This window comes from Zootoca vivipara, chromosome 6 (assembly GCF_963506605.1).
Source record: "Zootoca vivipara chromosome 6, rZooViv1.1, whole genome shotgun sequence".
Taxonomy (NCBI): Eukaryota; Metazoa; Chordata; class Lepidosauria; order Squamata; family Lacertidae; genus Zootoca; species Zootoca vivipara.
The window spans coordinates 46,778,304-46,800,565 of record NC_083281.1 but is presented as its reverse complement, the minus strand read 5'-3'; the positions used below and the strand labels follow the sequence as shown (position 1 = coordinate 46,800,565).

At 43.2% G+C, this 22,262-nt stretch overlaps 1 protein-coding gene across 4 annotated transcripts in view; it reads right to left on the bottom strand.

Moving 5' to 3' along the window:
* The window catches only part of WTIP (WT1 interacting protein), a 54,898-nt gene that overhangs the window by 13,803 nt on the left and 18,833 nt on the right, over positions 1 to 22,262 (bottom strand). For 2 of the 4 annotated variants that reach the window (XR_009557763.1, XR_009557764.1), the window contains exons 2-3: positions 18,646 to 18,747; positions 1,297 to 1,368 (exon numbers count right to left, since the gene is read on the bottom strand). Coding sequence is in view for 1 of the 4 variants with exons in the window: in XM_060275903.1 (XP_060131886.1) it covers positions 1,301 to 1,368; positions 18,646 to 18,747 (170 nt within the window). In the remaining 3 variants the exon portion in view is untranslated. Of the gene's footprint in view, positions 1 to 1,296; positions 1,370 to 18,645; positions 18,748 to 22,262 lie in introns of those variants that run through there. The other 2 variants (XM_060275903.1, XM_035118060.2) reach the window with 2 other exon arrangements.

Genomic DNA, 22,262 nt, shown 5'->3' with positions numbered 1-22,262 from the left:
AAAAATAGCAAGCCATATTTCCTCTGCCTCTAATTACACTGCAATTTATCGACAAAATGGAGGAAGAATGTCTAGTTGGGATTATTTATGAGAGCACAAGGCAGATGCGATTCTTTTCCCTCTCTAATGGAAGAATGGTTCCCTTGCTGAATGCCAGGCCTGGTCCAACTACCTAAGCAGCCACAACAGGCAATAGCAGCCACGTTCATATGTAACACTAAGCTAATGAGTTGTTCCACATTCAACGAAACAGCAGCTTATTTAGCAAAGCTTGGCTTGTTTTCCATCTGCCTGCTCTTCACTGCCCACCTGCTATCTCAAACACCTTTGCAGCACCCTAAAACAACCATCACCCCTCCCTATCCCAAAGCTGGAAGCAGGATGAGGGCGACATGCAGTCATAGACTGTTTGCAGACGCCAAAGCCAAGAAGCAAGACAAACAATCTTTGTGCTCCAAGTTATCTGTTTGTTTCTGCATTAATAATCTACCAGAAGGCCAAGAGTTACGAGGGACACAAGCACAATCCAGTCCAAAAGAGCAGCAGCAATTATCATAAACACAAAATCAATTAATGGTTGTACAACACACATCTCCTAAAAAGTGATTGGTCTTATTTACCATGCAGTTGATTCAGCCCATGTTCTGCGACAGGAGAAAAATAATAATCATGTGGTCTGCAAAGAGAATAGGGCTGGTGCCAGAGGGTGGCAAGGCTGGGCATTTCCCAGGGCCCCCCAAGACCAGCAGAGGGCCCAGTGCTCTCCCATTCCCACTTTGCAAAATAGTATTCAAGAAGATCAGGTGCAGCCTTACGAGAATTATTTGCACGCTTCTCCTCTTGCACTGAAGGTATAGTGCCTGAGGGCCCCCAAAATGCTGAAACCCGGAATGAAACGGAGGAAGAAGACATTCCACGGGAGAGGTTGTTGGACTGGCCCAAGGTCAGGATGGCAGATGTGGGGAAGTTGCATCATCGCTGAGAGCAGCCTACTTGCCAGATTCTGGAATTCTTGTCATTATTGTTTGCTTTTCTGTATACACCATAATTGCTGCTTAAATACAACGGTTACTCATCTGTCAATCTGAAAACTTTCCTTTGCTTATGCTAAGCTCCCCACCGTTGGGGCTCACAGTGATGACAGACAAACGGAAGTTTCACAGGCCTCCCCTTTTGTTATGACTGGCATCCACCCTCCTAACCACAGATGTCTGAGCTGAGGGCTGCCATATTTTGTCATTTCCCTCCCCTGCTCCCCCACTGCCAAAAAAGACACAGAAAGCCCTAAAATCTTACTTACTAGGAAGTCTTCTTCACAGTAGACTTTTCCATTGACGTTGTAGAAGGCTTTCCCTCGTAATCTTCTTCCTGTTAAAAATATTGCACAGTCAGAGCCATAACACCCCAACTTAGGAATTGTTAAAAATAAGGTACAGAAATGGAGATGAGTGACAGTTTTATGGATGACATTCTATAGAAGGAGCGTCTCCACCCCCATTGTTCTGCCCGGACACTGAGGTCCAGCGCTGAGGGCCTTCTGGCTGTTCCCTCGCTACGAGAAGCCAAGTTACAGGGAACCAGGCAGAGGGCCTTCTTGGTAGTGGCACCCACCCTGTGGAATGCCCTCCCACCAGAGGTCAAAGAGAACAACAATTACCAGACCTTTAGAAGGCATCTCAAGGCAGCCCTGTTTAGGGAAGCTTTTAATGTTTGATGGATTTCTGTATTTTAATATTTTGTTGGAAGCCGCCCAGAGTGGCTGGGGAAACCCAGCCAGATGGGCGGGGTATAAATAATATATTATTATTATCATTATCATTATTATCATCATCATCATCATCTTAAGAAGAAAGCCCCAATTAGTACAACTGCAGAGATAATTTATTCAATGTCGTTGCTTCAGTGGTACCCATGGGGTGCTTCCATTCATCTAGGGCAGAGCTCCCCAACGTTTTTGGGCCCAGGAGCATATTTCGACATCGAAGAAACTTTTGTGAGCACAACAAAGTACCCATTACATCGAAAATAAATGGGTAATGCTCAGACCTACCACCACCACCAAAGAAAAAGAAAAAGAAAAACCAGGGGAAACCATTCATATACATATTACAAGTAAAACACAGGCCCCCTCCCCCCTCCAAAACAACATTTCCATTCTAACATGCAAAACACTCACTCAATTTTAGAAATAAAAATTGGGGTGCAGCAGGGGCCCTTGGCAGGTAACAAACTCTTGAGGGCACTGGGATGACCACATGTGTCACATTAGGAACCCCAGATCTAAGAAATGATGAAGTCCATTTATTTGGGTTGAAATCACTGCTTATTTGGGGATTAATGCATTAGTGAAGGAGCCTTTTCACTCACCCCCTTATTGCAGAGTCACACAGAGATATCCCTCAGTGTGAACACATCCTTGAAAGATATTGGTGCTATTAGTAGTGATGATGCGGGGCTTCTGCATTTTCCCACAGAAATGTTTTGTATGTCTCAAAAAATGTGTTGTTTTGCAAAACTACTCAAGAGCATAATGAATACAATCCCAGCCAAACTCTGCTTTTTTCAAAGGTTTAAAACAAGACAGTTTCAAAACGACTGCCCCTACAAAGTGTTGGTAAAGATTTTGCACACTTGAAAAATTCCAGATAAATACAACTGATATCAAAATATGGAGAAAGGGTCAACATACAGGACCTTGGTCTCCATCTATGCTTTCCTTTTCATCTGGTATTGGAGAGACACTTCAGTAATCTGCAATGGCTAATGATCAAAAAAACATAACACGAAGGTAAGATCTTCCAAGGACACTTCTGTTCACATGCCTCAGAGAGACTTGTTTTTTTAATTAGTTGTTTTGTAAATTTTTCTTGCTGGGTTAAAATAATAATAATTTCAAGACAAACAACAGAAGCAGTGGATGGGTAAACTAAAATCCAAAATACACATAATCTAAAACATCCTAATCTATGCAACTTCTCCTGAGCCTGAACTTTAGAAAGACACAGAAAAATTTCTGGGCCTGCAACTTTCTCCAACACCCACCACAAGCAAGGGAGGCAGGAAAGGAGGGCTCCCCCCCCTTTCTTGAGATGACACAGAAGCCCCAATTTTGCATCCAAGTGCAACAGCTTCCCAAAGCCTTTTGTTGTCATCTTGTACTCTGCAATCCTCTGCCAACTATCACAGAAGCCGCTGGAATTTGGGCTACATCAAAGACTATTTTCAGGGGGGGGGGGAGAAGGGAGATGGAAGGGCTGGCTTTGGCATCCCTCTCACTCACTTAAAAATGGCTCCTTTTCCCAGGCTCTGCCATGCCCTTCAGCACGAACAGCTTGTACTAGCTTGTTCAGAATCTACACCCAGATGGAGGCCAGCAGCGAGCAAGAGCTAACCTGCAAGTCAATGGTGAAAGAAAGAAAGAAAGAAAGAAAGAAAGAAAGAAAGAAAGAAAGAAAGAAAGAAAGAAAGAAAGAAAGATTGGGGGGGTAGGATGGGGGAGTAACCTGTTTAGTTTTGTTTTTTAATGCACAAAGGTGACATGCTTGTATCAGGCATTAATTAACTTGGAAGAACCATGGACACCCAGATATTCTTTTCACAATCAAGAGATAATTCAGACATTTGTCAGATGCATGGGCTTTGGCACAGGGAGTAAATTAAACTTCTGATGAGAAGTCTCAGTGTTTGCATCCTCTCCCACTGTTGACATTAGGGTTCAAGCAGCTCCTTGGAGCCAGGGACCCATCTTTGTACACTTATGCCAGCCTTCCCCAACCTGACACCCTCCAGATGTTTTTGACTATAACTGCCTAGCTAGGGGTGGTTGCCAGGAGTCCCATGGAGAGGTCTTGGTAGCATTGGTCAGAAGGGGAGGAAGAATGGGGCAAGGATGTAGAAGGAGATTCTCCCTTCTTTCTACAGCTTCAATTTACTGAAACTCATGCTCATACATTCTGGATTAAAAAAAGAAAAACCCAAAGTCTGAATCTCTGAATGAACATTCTCCCTTTATGAGAAAGTGAAGGAAGGGGAATCAACCCAGCGCTTGCCAACCTGCCACCATCCAGATGTTCCAAAACATCTGGAGGGCACCAGGTTGGCAAATTCTGTCTCAGCCAATCCTTTTGCCTAAAAGGAATTAATGCAGTTGACTAAAACTAAGGCATCTAATAAACAAGACAGAACAAGTATTTCTGCCAGTGGATTTTTACTTTAAAACTTTTGGAATTGAAGCTGAAGACACCTATTCCATTCATTGTACCGTTAGCTACATGCTGGCAATAAAAAGAATTTTAATCCATAACAGCACAGGTAAAGAAGGGAGGTAGAGTTTGCTGCTCACTCTCCTGATGCAAAATAGGTACCGGTATTTGCTGGTGTCCATGATTAAGGGGTCTGGAAATCTCCAAGGCCATATCAGTGTAGTGGAGCAGGAAGTACTGTATGCAGTCTCTTTAGGAAATTGCCATGTTCTTTATGTTCTCAGCCTACAAAGCAAGTATCTAACCCACATGGGATTCAGAGAAAAATCTGAGTTGTTTTTCTGAGTTGTTTTTCTGAGTTGTTGTTTTTTGCTTATAAAAAGCCATGCACAACTGAAAACAGAGAATTCTTGTGGCCAGGCTTTCCAAATACATGCCCTGGGTTCCTAGACCACCCTGCCCTGATTCCATTCCCCTCACTTTTCTATAACCTTCAATACTTCACTGAGTGTCTTCCAAGAAATCCCCACTAAACTCCAACACCTGGAAAAAAAAGAGAGTAAAAGTCTGGGAAGTCAAGAAGGAGGAGGCTAAATCATCTATGATTAAATGGGCCCAAGACCTCAGCCATAATATAGAGATGTCCCAATGGGAAGAGTTTTGGAAGGTAAATTGGAGATTTACCGCTTGTTATACTATAAGGGAGAATCTCCTAAAGATGCTATATCGCTGGCACTTGACTCCCTGTAAACTTGCTAAAATGTATTTTAAAAAAACTCCCAAATACATGCTGGAGGTGTGGAGAACCAGGTGGTACTACATTTCACATGTGGTGGACATGTAAAACGATTAGGCCATTCTGGAATGATGTTTATGTTGAAAGTGAACTTTCTTAAAAAACCGGAATCATTTTTACTTGGCATCACAGGTTTGGACATCCCTAAAGATATAAGAAAAATCTTTTTATATGCCACCGCTGCTGCAAGGGTTCTCATAGCCATGCACTGGAAAAGTAAAAAGGTACCTACTAGATCGGAGTGGTTATTAAAACTGATGGAATATGCCAAGCTCGCTTATCTCTCAGAAAGGATCAAAGAGAAACCTAAGCAAGAGTTTTAAAGGGATATTTAAAAAATACTTGCTGCAATTTAAACACGGCAGTGGCCTTTGAGTAATTTCTGTAGATAATATATGTTATGAAAAAGTAGACAAAAATAGTAATAATTTATTGATAATAAATCAGACAAGATTAAGTAACAGATTTATTAATAAGGAAAAAGATATGGATGGGACGGGAAGTCAAACGTTCATGAAGAAACTTAACTTCTTTGAAAATTGATATATTTTTGTGTGTTTTATGATATTTTTGATTTGTTGGTAACAGGAAATGTTAAGATTATGTTGCACAGAAGTGATAATGAATAATAAAGCATTGAAAACTTTAAAAAAGAAAAGTTGCAGGAGGATGCTAGAGCAATTCATCTGTAAATTGTATGAAGCACACATACATGAATTACATTAATGCAGATTTTCTCAATTTGCATGAGACACCCTAGATCAGGCATCCCCAAACTTCAGCCGTCCAGATGTTTTGGACTACAATTCCCATTATCCATGACCACTGGTTCTGTTAGCTAGGAATCATGGGAGTTGTAGGCCAAAACATCTGGAGGGCCGCAGTTTGGGGATGCCTGCCCTAGATGGTAGGTAGGATGGTGGGTACTTCGTACTGCCCTAAGGCCTCCAGGTGTCAAATTCAGTTTTAGAAAAGAAGTTCAGCAGGCTGGTCTCAATACTTGAAGTAGCCCTGGAAACAAGTCCACAAAAGTTTTCACCCAGAATAGCTTTTTCTAGTTTGCTGTGGCGCACTGACAGCCGGATCGGAGGGATGAAAGCCAGATTGACGCTTCCACAATAGCTTCCATGACTGTGTACCTTGTACCTTGGCAAGAGGTGAGCAAGTATTTATAAGTGTATCTTCAAGGATCTTAAAACAATTCCTTGTCACAATACACTGCCTGCCAGTATCGGAGCCTAAATCTGTCAGGAATTCTGTGAAAGTGATAAATTTCAGCAGGAATTTCTACAACTGCAGAATTACCTCTTTATAAAGCAGATGCCACAAACCTGCAGCAATCTCCTGGCAAGGGATATAGGGTCACAACATGAAATACATTTTCCATTAATTCTTTGCAGCTGGATTTTCTTGGGGCCCTCACCTCAGGAGTATTTCCCTGACACAAGGCTTCCTTCCTTCCTCCTCTTGTGGTTTTACCTGGATAGAACCCTCTGGCACAGCAACCTGGTTGGACTAGTTTTCAGAAATGCCCAGGATGTGGCTCTCCATTTCACACCTGCCCATGCACTTGGAGAACAATAGCTCATTTTGCAATGCCAGGCTGCAAAATTCCATTCAAGACTGGCACATGCAAAGAGGGATCCTAATTAAGAAGTGTTTAAAAAATGCATTCAGTGTGCTGTTAAATTCTGAGTTGCTTATCACATACTGGTACAACAGCTTATTAACGGGCAAAAATGTGTACTTATTAGGCATGGGATTTTACTTTCTTGGGCTCCTTGATCACTGCAGATGGTGACAGCAGTCCCGAAATTAAAAGACGCCTGCTTCTTGGGAGAAAAGCAATGACAAACCTAGACAGCATCTTAAAAAGCAGAGACATCACCTTGCCTACAAAGGTCCGTATAGTTAAAGCTATGGTTTTCCCAGTAGTGATGTATGGAAGTGAGAGCTGGACCATAAAGAAGGCTGATCGCCGAAGAATTGATGCTTTTGAATTGTGGTGCTGGAGAAGACGCTTGAGAGTCCCATGGACTGCAAGAAGATCAAACCTATCCATTCTTAAGGAAATCAGCCCTGAGTGCTCCCTGGAAGGACAGATCGTGAAGCTGAGGCTCCAATACTTTGGCCACCTCATGAGAAGAGAAGAATCCTTGGAAAAGACCCTGATGTTGGGAAAGATTGAGGGCACTAGGAGAAGGGGACGTCAGAGGACAAGATGGTTGGACAGTGTTCTCGAAGCTACGAACATGAGTTTGACCAAACTGCGGGAGGCAATGCAAGACAGGAGTGCCTGGCGTGCTATGGTCCATGGGGTCACGAAGAGTCGGACACGACTAAACGACTAAACAACAACAATTAGGCATGGGACTAAGGTTATAGCTGCCTCGTTGGGGACTCAGGAGTTTATCATCTGGAAGGCTAGAAGCATTCCTCAGTTGTTGAACAACCGAAGGACCCACATTCCAAATCACATCTGCAGCAACAAAGCAGTCCCACTCTCCTTTCACCGAGATGCAATGCAGCAGTACAGTAAATGCAAAAACATCTGGAGGTCCCCAGCTTTAAGATTACTTAGGGTACCCCTAGTGTGGTGCAGTGGTGAAAGTATCAAACTAGGACCTGGGAGCCCAGGGTTAAATCCCCACTCAGCTATGAAACTCACTGGTAGTCTTAGGCCAGTCATTGCATCTTAGCCTAACCTACCTCACATGGCTGTTGTGGGGATTGATTGAGGAGAGGGGAAACCATGTACACCACCTTGAGCTCTTTGGAGAGTAAGATGAAATATAAAAAATAAGTTTAAGGCTCAGGGAACCTTCCCTTTAAACAGGCTTGTGTGTTGAGCCCACTGCTTTTTGGAAATGAGTTGACTCGTGGGCGACTTAAAACAGCAAGGAGCAACACCTCAACACTTTCCACATGCTTCAGGAGGATTTTGGGAATCACATGGCAGGGCAGGATTTCAAACAAAGATATGCTCTCCCAAGCCCACATTCCCAACATGTTCACACTCTTTTGTCTCAGCAACGTCTACATTGGCTTGGTAATGTTCACAGAATGGAAGATGGCAGGATCTCCAAGGAAATGTTCCACAGGGAACACCAGGCCATTGGCAGAACAACTCTGTGATACAAAGATGTATTCAAGACCTGTGGTTGTCTGTGAACTTGTATTCAAGACCTGTGGTTGTCTGTGAACAGTCAAGCTGTGTATCTATAGCAGTGAGCAGCGGAGGAATGACTGCTGGGAGGAACACAGATGGAAAAAAATTCCATAGTGCGTCTGCAGCAGCACAACCGGTCACCTTCATTTGCCCCAGCTGCAACAAAACACTTCTCTCCCACATCAGTCTCTACAGGCACAACAACCTTTGACTTCATCTCCAAAGGCGTACTCCTCTATTGTCTCCTGAGACAGATGGATGCCAACCAAGAATTTTAGTTTCTTCTGATTCTCCCTCTCTTCCTCCCAACTTTCTAGATCTGAACATGAAAGTAGTGGGAGGAGGGAATCAAACTCCATTCTCCTTCCAAAATAAGTGTATTTGCCTTCAATCCCATGAATTTCAAGGGTGTCTGAGTAATCCTTTTAGGATTCAGACAGAATTCAAAGTATTTCAGTAATGGTTCATATAGGGAGGATATTCCCAGCATCCCTTGCTCCTTTAACCTCAGGAATAACATTTTTTTGAGTGTGGGAAAGAAAAGTAAGAGGATTCTCGTGTTGCCTCTGGTCCTCCAGGGTGAGCCCAAACAGGAAACTGCAGCCCTAACAAGCTTCATAAGATGACTAAGGAAATTCCATGCCCTACACAAAGAATCAAACCAACTTCATTCCACACTTGAGACTTCTGTAGGGAACCTTTCAAGCATCTCTCCAGATCTGGAAGGCTGAGGAGACCTCCTCTGGGTGGCTTCACAGGGAAGGAAGATAAATTAGAAGTTGCTACTCTCTAGTCTAGCATATTTACACAACCACCACATGGGGATCAGGGTTCCCTCTACCTCGTGGCACTTCCAGCATAAATTAGACCTTTTTAATACATTTTCACTAATTTGCTGGGTGCCAAGTACCACCAGTACATAATCTTTGTAGGTTTTCCTTAATAAGATAACAGGCAGATAAATTAATGGTCCCCCCCCAAATTTTTTTCCAATGAGGACAATTCTATGTTGTAACCAATATCTATGGCCCATGTTGTCATTGTCACCTTTACCATCTCATCTTTGGTCTCCCACTCCAGTAGCAGTTTATAAATTTTCAAGATTAATTTATCATCCTTTCCTTTTGCAATTTTTCGAATTCTGAACTCATTTCCGCAAATACCTTTTCCTTATTGTCTCTTTTATATAACTCGTTCACCTGAAAGTACTGAAACCAATCTACAGTATGATCCAAAATCTCTTCTTCTTTTTTTCCAGGTGAAATCCTCCTTCTCTAAACTCTATAAGGTGGCCCACTCTCGTCCATGTTCAACCTTTCCACTGAGACCACCTCAGTTGGTGATATCCATCTTGGGGGTTTTCTCTCGAAAAGATCATTGTGTCTCTGCCAAACCGTATACATCTAGCAGATGCACGCTGCCTCTTAATAAAGTCTGAGGTCTGGAAGCGCAAAACTCTTTCTCTTATGTGTCAGATTTTTATACTTAATTTGGGGTTGGTTGGTTGGTTGGTTTAAAAAACTGTTAGCCCTGACTTAAGTGGTGGTTAGAGAACTGGGGTTTCATTGCAGGAAGCAAATACCTCCGACCATCACTATGTATCATTACAACCCATAAGGACTAGAAACTTGCTTATTAGAATGAAAGCAGAGATTCTCCAGAAGCTGAATTCTGCACCTATAATTACATTGTTTTGCTGGGCTCCTGCGGAATGCCAGCATACACACTGCCCTGTTGAGATGCCTGGCCTACAACACCTCATGTGAGCTGAGCAGATTCTTAGAACAGATGGAAGCAGCAGTTCAAAACTGCGCACGCCCAAGATTTGCAGCGTCTGCGCAGACGCGATTTCCGGCGCCACAGAAGCGACTCCCTGTGCTGATTTAGTGCAGCGCGTGGGGACTCCGTTGAACGGGCGGCTTGGTTTGTGGGCAGCTCGTGGCCGCTTGTGGCCCATGGGCCTTAGGTTGTTTACCACTGATCTGAAGGGCAACAGGTTGGCAGAGGCTGTTCTAGAACACACAGGGATTCCAAAGCAAGAAAAGGTGGGAAATCTTCAAAAAGCAAGGAAATCAGAGCTAAGCTCTAGCTCAGGCGTGTCCAACAGGGAGATCGTGATCTACCGGTAGATCACTAGACATCCGCGGTAGATCATTGGCTCCCCCCAATGAAGCTGAACAACTGTGGCTCTCCTAGAAAAAGCTCAACATTTTACCTCCTCCCTGAAAAAACTCAACAACTTTGACCAACCCCCCCCCAAATGGGTCTTCCTCCTTCCTAAAAAAAGCTCAACAACTTTGACCTGAACCCATTTTTAACTCTGAGTAGATCGCAGTCTCTTGGGAGCTGGCCACCGCAGCTCTAGCTGAAGGAACCAGTCAACAGGGAGATTTCCCCTGCAAACAAGGTATCTGCAGGAAGCAAGTGTCCTTGTACATTCAACTCCCCACCCCCGCCAGTCCTTAAAAAAAAACATCTCCCCATTACCAAAAACAAAGGTTGAGAGAGAATTAATTCTGTGCCAAAATTCCTCTCAAAATGAGATACTGCACCTTGGCAGGAGTTGCTATTCACAGGTTGCATCAGTGTTGGAAACCCAAATCACTAAGTGGAAGCCACAGGTCTGGCTGCGCCAATTTATATTCTCCGTAGTGGGATCCCAAACATAGAATCCCTTTTGCACCTGCACTCCCTTTTGATCTGGAGGAATGCAGGATCAGATCCCCAAACATACATTTTCTGTTATGCTAAAGTTCCTGTGGCTCCACTCCAGAGAGAACAAACATACCTTTATTTTTATTTTTTTCTAAAAAGGAATTGTAGTTTCAACTAACAGGCCAGAAAAAGCTGAAAAGACCTTTTGTTATGGAGGGCAAAAACGTCTGGAGTAACTCACATTTTTCGGACTAAAACCGATTGCATTCCAGTCCTAATAAAGATGGAACTGGAGGCAAAGTCGCTATTTAAAAACAAAACGAAATAAAGCTCCAAGAGCAGCTGAATCCCAGGAATAATTTTGCAAAGACTGGGAACAATCCACCAACAGTTTTTTCCCCTCATAAGCCCCACAAATGGAGGGGCGTAACACACAACTCTCTTTCCTTTCAAACAGACCCTGTTGCAGTAGAAGGAGCATCTCCAATATTTGCACGAGATCCTTTAAAGAAATGCTAACACAGAAAATGGGGCAATACAAAACAAAAATCTCACAGCGCTATTTTTCAGGGAGCTTGCATATATTTAGCTACTAAAACTATTAGGATGCAAATCTCAAAATGTGCAAGCCTTCACTTAGCCAATAAATACAGAAACTGGCATACATTGTCCTTGCATAATAAAAGGCTCGCTGGTAAAATAGCAGGAGCTCTACGTAAATAAGCAACATTCTTCTTGGCTGAGGTCACTGACTCACTCTATTCTACTTCACCCCAGTCTGGAATTTGACAATTTAAGTATGGGAGAGGGAGGCACTGACACCCTTCAGCCCCCTCCCCCCCCCCCACACAGTGGATTTCATTTTAAATGTAGTTTTAAATTTTAAAGAGAGGCATTGTATGACAGTAGCAAGGCACAAATATTTTAATTAAGGATATGAAAGGCTTGTGAAAGGATAAAGGAAATGCCACTCACAATTCAAAGTTTAGGAAAATGTGTCCCTGTTGTGTATGTGTAGGTACCTCAAATGTACTATATTTACTATATATTTTATCTATTTTCATGAGACAACCAGTTAGAATTTCTTTTAGAAATCTGTTGGCTGCATTGCACACTATCAACAAGCACAGGGGCTGTATGTCAGCAACAGAATATGGCCTTGGGCCCAAGTTCAGCTTCTTGGGAAACTCAGCTATTATTTATTTATTTTTATTGTTATTTTAAGAAAAGCATGTTTTTAGATCTTGGGCCTCTGAAAATGCAATTGAAAGTGTATGAGCAGAACGAGGAGGCTGAATATGAGTGCTTTGAATAGGAAACATTTTCTGAGAACATACAGGGCAGGATTCTGCCCAAAATGTATTTACAGTGGTACCTTGGGTTACTGTACAACCATAATCCGTTCCAGATGTCTGTTTGTAAACCAAAACAGGTTGTAACCCAAGGCGCACTTTCGCCAATGGGGCCTCCAAAAATTTTGTTCATAATCCAAAAAAAATGGGTTGTAATCCAAAAAAAGTTTGCAAACCGGGACATGCACTTCCGGGTTTGACGTGTTTATAATCCAAAATGTATGCAAACCAGACTGTTTGCAAACCAAGGTACCACTGTACAGTATTAATTTGAAAATTTACAACCTGCTGTTTCACAGAATATTCCAAGGTGACTTACCAGATACAATAAAATCAGTTAGTGAATATCTATAAAACATAACTAAAAGCATCAGTAAAGATAGAAAGTTGATGGGGGGCAGGGCGAAATCACTGCTTTAAGATAATATTTCTCTTATTAAAATTCTTTTTTTTTAACTGAATGTATACCCCACCCTTCCTCCCCAAGGAGTCCAGGGTGGCAAACAGATACACAGTTTGAAAACAAAAGGAAAGAGGTGGTGCTTTTACAATCATGTCACTGCTAACCAGCTTTCTGTCGAAATTTTCTTTTAAAAGAGTATAAGATGTCAATCAGATCAACCAAAGGCCTGGTTAAAAAAGTAATGTTTTGCCTGCGCCTAAAGGTGTAAAGTCCGTATAGTTAAAGCTATGGTTTTCCCAGTAGTGATGTATGGAAGTGAGAGTTGGACCATAAAGAAGGCTGATCGCCGAAGAATTGATGTTTTTGAATTATGGTGCTGGAGGAGACTCTTGAGAGTCCCATGGACTGCAAGAAGATCAAACCTATCCATTCTGAAGGAAGGACAGATCGTGAAGCTGAAGCTACAATACTTTGGCCACCTCATGAGAAGAGAAGACTCCCTGGAAAAGACCCTGATGTTGGGAAAGATGGAGGGCACTAGGAGAAGGGGACGACAGAGGACGAGATGGTTGCACAGTGTTCTCGAAGCTACGAACATGAGTTTGACCAAACTGCAGGAGGCAGTGGAAGGCAGGAGTGCCTGGCGTGCTCTGGTCCATGGGGTCACGAAAAGTCAGATATGAGTAAACGACTAAACAACAACAACAACAACAACAACAACAACAACAACAACAACAACAACAACAACAACAACAAAGGTGTATAATTAATGTTCTTAAGGTGACTGTGGCCTTCTGAAGCATTAAGCCAGAAATAACCATTTGTTCCATTTTGTGATTTCAAGAATGAACAGAAGGAAAAACACTGCTATGCAGAGCTCAGGCCAAAAGCCAGGGTCAAGGAGTGCTCTTTCAGCAGTCCCCATGGGCAAATCTCTGCAGCTAAGTTTGGGCTAACTCATGGAGAAGGCGGAAGGGTGGCTGTTTGAACAGGCCTTGTGCCAAGCCAGCCTCTCGGATCAGCCACTCAGCTGCAGCCACGTCCAGACATCAGTTCCAGTTCCCACAACCGCTTGACATAATGTGGGATTTTTTTTTAGCATCCTAGGAATGTTAAAAATATATGATCAAGGCAGTGGGAAGTGGGAGGTCATGCTAGGGGGGAGGGGGGCAAGAACCCAATCCCGTGGGTAATTTTTGTATTTTCCATCTACCCTTTCATTAATAGTTAACACAGCATTGTTGGATGTGGAGAGAGAAGGGCCACAAATCACACCCAAGCAGACCCTATGCCAGGGCATTATAAACAAAAAGTTCTGTAGCCAACCAGTAACAAATAAATATATAGTAGTAAGTTTCATATGACTGCCCATTGACAAACATTCCCTGGGAGGCTCACAAATATTATGGTATCAAAAATATTAACAATAGTTAAAATCAATAAAAAACAATAAAAGACAGCAAAAATGTTTCCTTGTAACAGAGACAGCATAAACTGATTACAGCTTCTGTTAAAATGCAGTCATAACAGTTCAAGTTTAATTCTGACTACAAAACCCTGCGGCAAGAAAAAACAGAATTCAGCAACCTGGTTGCTCAGGACCTTTAAAAATGTGGAAACAAAAAAATAAAAAAAATTCTTTCCAGTAGCACCTTAGAGACCAACTAAGTTTGTCATTGGTATGAGCTTTCGTGTGCATGCACACTTCTTCAGATACACTGAAACAGAAGTCACCAGGCCCTTATGTATAGTCAGAGGGTGGGGAGGGGTATTACTCAGAAGGGTGGTGGGAATGGGTGATTGGCTGATAGGTGTGGTAAACCTGTTGGCCACTGTTAACGACTGCAATTGGTCTTGCAGGAAAAAGCAAGGGGTGAGATGGCATAAGAAAGCTTTATCATGTATAATGAGATAAGAATCCAATGTCTTTATTCAGACCAGGTCTCTCCATGGTTTTAAGCTTGGTAATGAGTTGCAATTCAGCAACTTCTCTTTCCAGTCTGTTTCTGAAAATTTTCTGTAATAAGACAGCTACTTTGAGATCTTGTATAGAATGTCCTGGGAGATTGAAGTGTTCTCCTACTGGTTTATCTGTCTTGTGATTCCTGATGTCAGATTTATGTCCATGTCCATTTATCCTTTGGCATAGGGTTTGGCCTGTTTGCCCAATATAGAGAGCTGAAAGGCATTGTTGGCATTTGATGGCATACACAATGTTAGAAGATGAGCAATTAAATAGTCCTGAGATTGTATGTTTGATGTTGTTGGGGCCAGTAACACCATTTCATGTTGTTGGCGCCATAAGGAACATGTTCATGGTTCTCCCTATGCCCTCTCATTTTATCCTCCTAACAACTATGTGAGGCAGGCTAGGCTGAAAGAGTGACTGGCCCAAGATCACCTAGTGGGATTCATGAAAAAGCAGGAGGATTTGAACTCAAGTCTCCCTAGTCCAAATCCCATACTCTATAATCCAAGCATAGGCAAACTCGGCCCTCCAGATGTTTTGGGACTACAACTCCCATCATCCCTAGCTAACAGGACCAGTGGTCAGAGATGATGGGAGTTGTAGTCCCAAAACATCTGGAGGGCCGAGTTTGCCTATGCCTGCTCTAATCACAACACAACACTAGCACAAATGTCTTAGGCAAACAGTTGGTCTACTATTGGCTTCTGCCAACCATTCAGGAATCTGAAAACTCACCCCTTTCCTGATTTTTCTTTCCTCTAGGAGGAATGTGTGTCATTCTTCTGACTTTTCCACACACTATATATATAGGACTTTCAACCACCAAATTTCCACGAGTAAGCCCAGTGCTCATGGAATGTGCATAGGTTCTACAACTCCCATCAGCCGCAGCATCATACGGTCATGGTGACTGGGGCTAATGGAAGTTCTAGTTCAAAACAGCTAGAGCGCACCAGGTTCACAAAGCCACACTGATCAAAACTAGGGAGATGTGAGGCACAGGTAGCCTCAATTTATTAATTTGTTCATTCATACACTCACTCACTCATTAGGCGTTTATCCATTCTCAGTAACAGCTGTTCTCTGGCTGATGAAAAAACATGCTTTAAAAAGTTTAAAATCAAAAAATCCATGTACGGTAAAACTTTACCAACGAGACGAGAGGAAGGATGGATTTTTAATTGTAAAAAACCTCCAAATCCACATAAATAAAATTCTTTTTTAGAAGCACTAACACTAAAACGTCTGCTTTATTTGATGCCATTTTATTTTGATTTTTATTGTGTTGTTTATATGCTATGTTTTATTGCATGCCACTCTGAAATTTTTTTCCAATAAAAAGGGATAGATTTTTAAATAAATAAATAAAGTCATTTTAAATCAGAGAAGTCTACAAACCACACAAGCAGCCATGCAAGTTGTTTATATGCTATGTTTTATTGCATGCCACTCTGAAATTGTTTTTCCAATAAAAAGGGATACTTTTTTAAATAAATAAATACAGTCATTTTAAATCAGAGAAGTCTACAAACCACGACAAGCAGCCATGCAAGTCCTACAAAGTTATACAACCACATTAGCACCCACCCAGCAAAATGCAGCAGATTTTAAAAACAGAGTTTAAAAGGCCTGTGAAAATAAAAATATATTTTTTCCTTGTGTCAAAGAGTCATTAAAATAGGTGCTGGGACAACCCCTCTGCAGAATGTATTCCAAAACTGAGAGGCTGCTCCTGAGAAGGCCCTTGTCATCTTAAATATTCTCCAATATCTGTGCAAGTAGATCTCATCTTAGGTTGATTTTACATGCATGATCACAGCTTTATGCCGATAGCAGGAAAATAAATAAATGGGATAGAAGAACAGGGGGAAAAAACCCTGGAAGGGTCACCAAAGATCTCACAAAATCTCACGAGACCTCATTGGAGCCTTGCAGGACCTACCAGAGTCCTCATGCAACTCAGAGGTGGTTTTAGGGAAGCATGATTGGTTCAGCTGCACTGAATGCTGCACTGTAGGGGGTGCTACAACAATGCTGTAGCATGGAGCATGGGGGGGGGGCAGGGAGAGAGCCAAATTTTAAGATCTCACAGAACGCTGCTGAAATTTGAGATCCCCAAGTCTGCTACTGCACAACATTGCCAGTTCCTGGTAAGCAAGGAGCGCAGTTTTAAAAAGCTCCCTGTCTTGCATGGGGGCAAAGCCGGCTCAACGTAGGTTTTAGACCAGGCAGAGGCAACCTTGGCTCTCCAGACGTTTTGGAACTACAACTCCCAGGATCCCTAGCTAACAGGGCCAGTGGTCAGGGATCCTGGGAGTTGTAGTTCCAAAACGTCTGGAGAGCCAAGGTTCTTTAGACAAGTAGAGTTCCAGGAGTCATTCTGGCTTTGCACGATTTTGCTTATAAACACAATAGCCGGGAATGTAACCCCTGCATACAAGTGCCTGTACACTTTTTGAAATCTATATATATATTTAAATGTAGGCATTGCGCACACAGAGGTCACAGCCTTTCTCCGTAACTGCTGAACCGTAATGTAACAAATTTGGCCACAACGTTCCATGCCCATCAGAAAGGGATCTGGCATAATTTCCCCCCAAAAAAATCACACCTTTCACACCTAAAATAATGATTAAACACAAAAAAGTGGCGCTCAAATTAGACGTCACCACCAGAAGCTCTGAAGACTCCAGCAGCATCCAGTAGAAAGCCTGATCGCGCGCTCCCACCTCCAAAGCTGCGCCGCAAACACCACAAAGGCAGATCCCGCGCTGCAACTACCAAAGACGTGCCGCCATTGCCTCCTCAAAGCCTGCCCCCCATTTTAAATGCCGCCAGACTCAAAATGCCCCCTCTAACGTTACACCGCCATCTTCAGTTTCTTTTTGAGTGGAGGACGGTCGGGGAGGAGATGTAGATCGGACAGTGTGTGTTTGTGTGTTGTGCGGTTTGCGGGAACCATATCGGGGGTTTTTTTCAGCGGGGGACGGTCGGGGAGGGGATGGTGGGGGGTGTAGTGTTTCAGTCGGTGTGTATGAGTGTTGTGGACTTACCGGACTGTACTTCCGTCTTTTTTTTTGAGGGGGGATGGGCTGGGAGGGGATTTTTCTCGCCTCCTGTGTGTTGTTGGGTTTCCGGGCTACTGATCGGATTTTTTTTTTCAACGGGGGACGCTTGGGGAGGGGATGGTGGGGGGTGTACTGTTTTGGGCGGTGTGTGTGACTGTTGTGGGCTTAGCGGGGTCTACTTCAATCTTTTTTTGGAGGGGGGAAGAACTGGGAGGGGATTTTCCTCGGGTCCTGTGTGTGTCTTCCTGTTGGGTTTTCGGACTCTGGATCGGGTTTTTTTTTCAGCGGGGGACGACCGGGGAGGGGAAGGTAGGGGATGTAGAGTTTTGGGCGGTGTGTGTGTTTGTGTGTGTGTGTGTGTTGTGGACTTAACGGGCTCTACTTCAATCTTTTTTTGGAGGGGGGACGGGTTGGGAGGGGATTTTACTCGGCTGGTATCTGTGTGTGTTGCTGTGTTTTCGAACTACGGGTCGATTTTTATTTTTTTAACGGGGGGACGGTCACTTAAAATAAAACCAAAACAAACAACAATCATAAGAACTAAAAAAAAAATAAACCCCAAAATCCAAGGACAAAGTTAATACATCCGGACAAAAAGAATATATCCAAAAAATTAAAAAACAAAACAAAAAACCATTACCTTTCTAAAAACAAATGATTTCAAAACTCTTTAAAAAACAACAACACAACCACAGCAATGCATGGCCGGGTCAGCTAGTATAGCAATAAAGATGAAGCATCACTTTCCAGCTGAAATTTGACCACCACAGGTATTCTGCTCTACAATGGGTTAAGTAGAGCACCAGTTGCCTCACTTCTGGTAAAATCACAGCATCACTACTTTTGCAATCCATTATAACTTGCAGATTCCCCCAAGTATTCCAAATTTCGCCTGCATTTTACACATTTATACCTTTGATTCATCAAAATGCCATGCACGCAGTGAAGGCACCTCAAGGGGCAGGCCTCAAAATCCAACAGGGACACAAGGCATTTTTTTTTGCAAGAGGCCATAAAAGCACACGACTTACCACAAGAGCAGCATGTAAAGCAGTTGGTGTGGTAGAGGTTCCCCATGGCCTGGCAAGCCTGGCTGGCCCCGTATACCCCCTTTCCGCACTTGATACAAATGCCTATAGAGAAGAAAGAGAAGGAAAATTAGAACCCAGCAGAAATCCAACTAACAGCTGCAAACACCTGACCAGCAGGCACTACCAACCTATGAAGCCAGCTGTTCTTATTGCTCAATAGGAGCCAGGAGTTATTTATTTAATTGCATTTTGATCCCACCTTTTTTCTCCAAGGAGCTCAAGGTGGTCAACATGGTTCTCCCCCTCCTCATTTAATCCCCACAACAACCCTTTGAGGTAGGTTAAGCTAAGAGGCAGTGACCCAATGTCACCAAGGGTGCTTCATGGCCAAGTGGGGATTTGAACCCCTGTTTCTCCCAGGTCCTAGTCTGACACTAACCACTACATGAGTGCTCTCCAACTTTGGGTCCCCACATGCTGTTGGACTGCAACTCCTATCATTCCCAGCCAGTTTAGCCAGTGGTCAGAGATTATGGGACTTGTAGTCCAACAACATATGGGGACCCAACACAGCACTATCCCACACAGGCTCTCAGTCATGTATTTCAGCATGGAACTTTGCAACTATTAAGCGCTAGAAATAGTACCACTCTCTTCTACCTTGGTCTGACCACACCTGGAATACTGTGTCCAATTCTGGGTGCCGCAATTTAAGAAGGATGTTGACAATGGCTTCAAGTTACACAATAGGAAATTCTGACACCAGGAAGACCTTTATGCTGGGAAGAGCTGTTCCGACAGTGGACCCATGAGAGGTGGCAAAGATTGGATGGCCATCTGACATATATAATCTAGTTGCAGGGGGCTGGAGTCCCTTACAATTATATGATTCTATGATTCATGGCTCAGCGTATCTGCTCAAAACAGAACATGCACGCCACAGACATGGGGGAGTAGGGCTGAGCCAGAGCTGTTTCATTTTGCAACACCATCTATCTATCTAAGTATGGAGCTTTTCAGGCTAACATAAACAAAGACATACTGGCCCTATCTTGAGATTCCAACTGTAGGAGAGGCCACTGACAGAATTAGCAGATGCAGCAAAGAGGGCTTGGTCTTCATTTCAGCTGAGGCTGAGGGGCAAAGGTGTAGTCAGCCAAAAGAAGGGTGGAAGAGGTGGCTTTGAAGAAAGGTTGGAAGAACATGGGTCCTGGGAGAAGTTCTAGGCTTAAGGGACACCAAGGGAGAGTCAGAATATTGAAGGAGAGGGGGGCATTTGCAGGAATATAAGGTAGAAATATTGAGGAATGCATGACTGGGTAAAGCTACCAAGATACTGGTTGGTTCTGTTCCTTTTGTAGAGGTGGTGGGCTTATTAGAAACAACCCATCTCAAGAAGCCAATTGAATCCAACAGTTACCATCAGGTATGACGTGGGTGGCGCTGTGGGTTAAATCACAGAACCTAGGGCTTGCCGATCAGAAGGTCGGTGGTTCAAATCCCTGCAACGGGGTGAGCTCCCATTGCTCGGTCCCTGCTCCTGCCAACCTAGCAGTTTGAAAGCACATCAAAGTGCAAGTAGGTAAATAGGTACTGCTCCGGCAGGAAGGTAAACGGTGTTTCCGTGTGCTGCTCTGGTTTGCCAGAAGCGGCTTAGTCATGCTGGCCACATGACCCGGAAGCTGTATGCCGGCTCCCTCAGCCAATAAAGCAAGATGAGCGCCGCAACCCCAGAGTCTTCTGCGACTGGACCTAATGGTCAGGGGTCCCTTTACCTTTATGGCGTTGACAGCCCTAGGCATTCTGTGGGAGGTGAAAGACTTGTGCAGTTGACACAATTGCTCCTAAGCGGACTCTTGTTATAAAGAGAATTGACAGTTGACTGCAACACAAGTTGAATGTTCATAAATTCAGTAAACGGCAGCTGAAACCCACTTTACAGCTTGGCACATGCAACTGGCACATATTACCGAAACATACAGGAGCCTTCTCTGTTGTGCACACACCCCTTCAATTGTGGAGTGTCCTTCCCCAACCCTGGAAGGACGAATGGTGATGAGTCTAATGGGATTCTACCATCAAGTAAAAATAATCTTCTTGTTCCAGGAAGTTGGGAGTAAAAGAGTAAAAGCACCCTGTGGTTTTTAATATTCCTATGTTGCTGTTGTTGGTAGTTTAACTGGTTGGTTTCATCATTGTGGTGTATTTGAAGTACATATTGCTAGAAACTGCTCCACTCTACAATTTTAGAAAATAATAATAATACATGACAGGTGTCTACTATCATGTCTAAAGAAGCAGGTAGTTTGGAAGCAATGAAAATGAGATCTTCCAAAAGGAGGTGTTTACAATTCCCAAAGAGGAATATGCAATACATGCTGCCTCCACTCTGTGAAGAACAGCACAGGAAATGTCACCATACATTTACACTGGAGCACAGTAGTGTACAAGCAGCACTGCTCAATGCTGCCTCAGCTGAAGTTTTTGCCCTATTAACTAAGTTCATTTTTGGCCATGCAAACAGCTCTTTTAGAGTCCTCTGGCACCTCGCTGCCACCATCTGCACTCTTTCAGAATCTGAGCACATCAGTGACTGACTGACTGCTGCTGCTGACATTTCAAGCCAGGAGAAACAACCCTTTGATTCTCCTGTTCTCATTCCAAGGATGGCAGAAGTCCATTTCCTTGCCTTTTGAGAGTTCATTCACAAACACAGCTAGATTCTGCCCATCCTTTTGCAAATTCATTGACAGTGCTCTCTCTCCTGGGAAACACTGTGGCATGAGGATCTGTTGCCCGTTACCCCTGCTTCAGAAGCCATTAGTTCAAAGGGAGCAGATCACTGGCAATTTCAATTCATCTCACCAAAAAACACAGCACTGAACAGCTGCCAGGTTGACAATTATGTAGCTTAAGCAAGGTGTATTATAAATAATATAATAGGGGTATACTGCCCACCCTGCTGCCCACCCTCCCTAACTGATCAGGTGGAGGTAATCTCAAATGTGGTATTAGAAAACCCACTCATGGTAGTTATTGTAGAACTTGTATATTCAGACTGATTCATGTTATAGGCTTTAACAGCAGCAGCAGCAGCTGCTGCAGCTTTCCAGCTTTTTAGTTCTATGGGCAGCATTTCATACTGTAAACAGAGGCAGTCTTTGGAATAAGGCACAACCATAGACCAAACATTATTTGTGTCAGTTCAACAACTATACAGAATTCAGATGTGGGGAATATTGCATTAGTTTTCCTGATGATAATGCTCTAGCACTTCTGTCCTGTTTACAAATGTTCCTCTCACACTGCAGTACCTATTGTGATATGAAACTGGGACTGTTCGACTAATATGCCAGCCTGTCACATTGAATTTCACCACACCAGCGAGTGTGGCATGGCACAATAATGAACATCACTGGAAAGCATCACCTTCCCTCATCCCTTCCACACATGCACACTTCTGTTCACCCATGAAAACAGCAGGAAAAAACTGTATGCTGGTATACCACCTCAAATTTCACTACTTTACTCCCATTATTTTCAGGGTTAAGAGGACTGCAAATGGATATTTTCTGGAATCAAAGAGCAAGAAACATGGACAACATCCTGTTACAGTA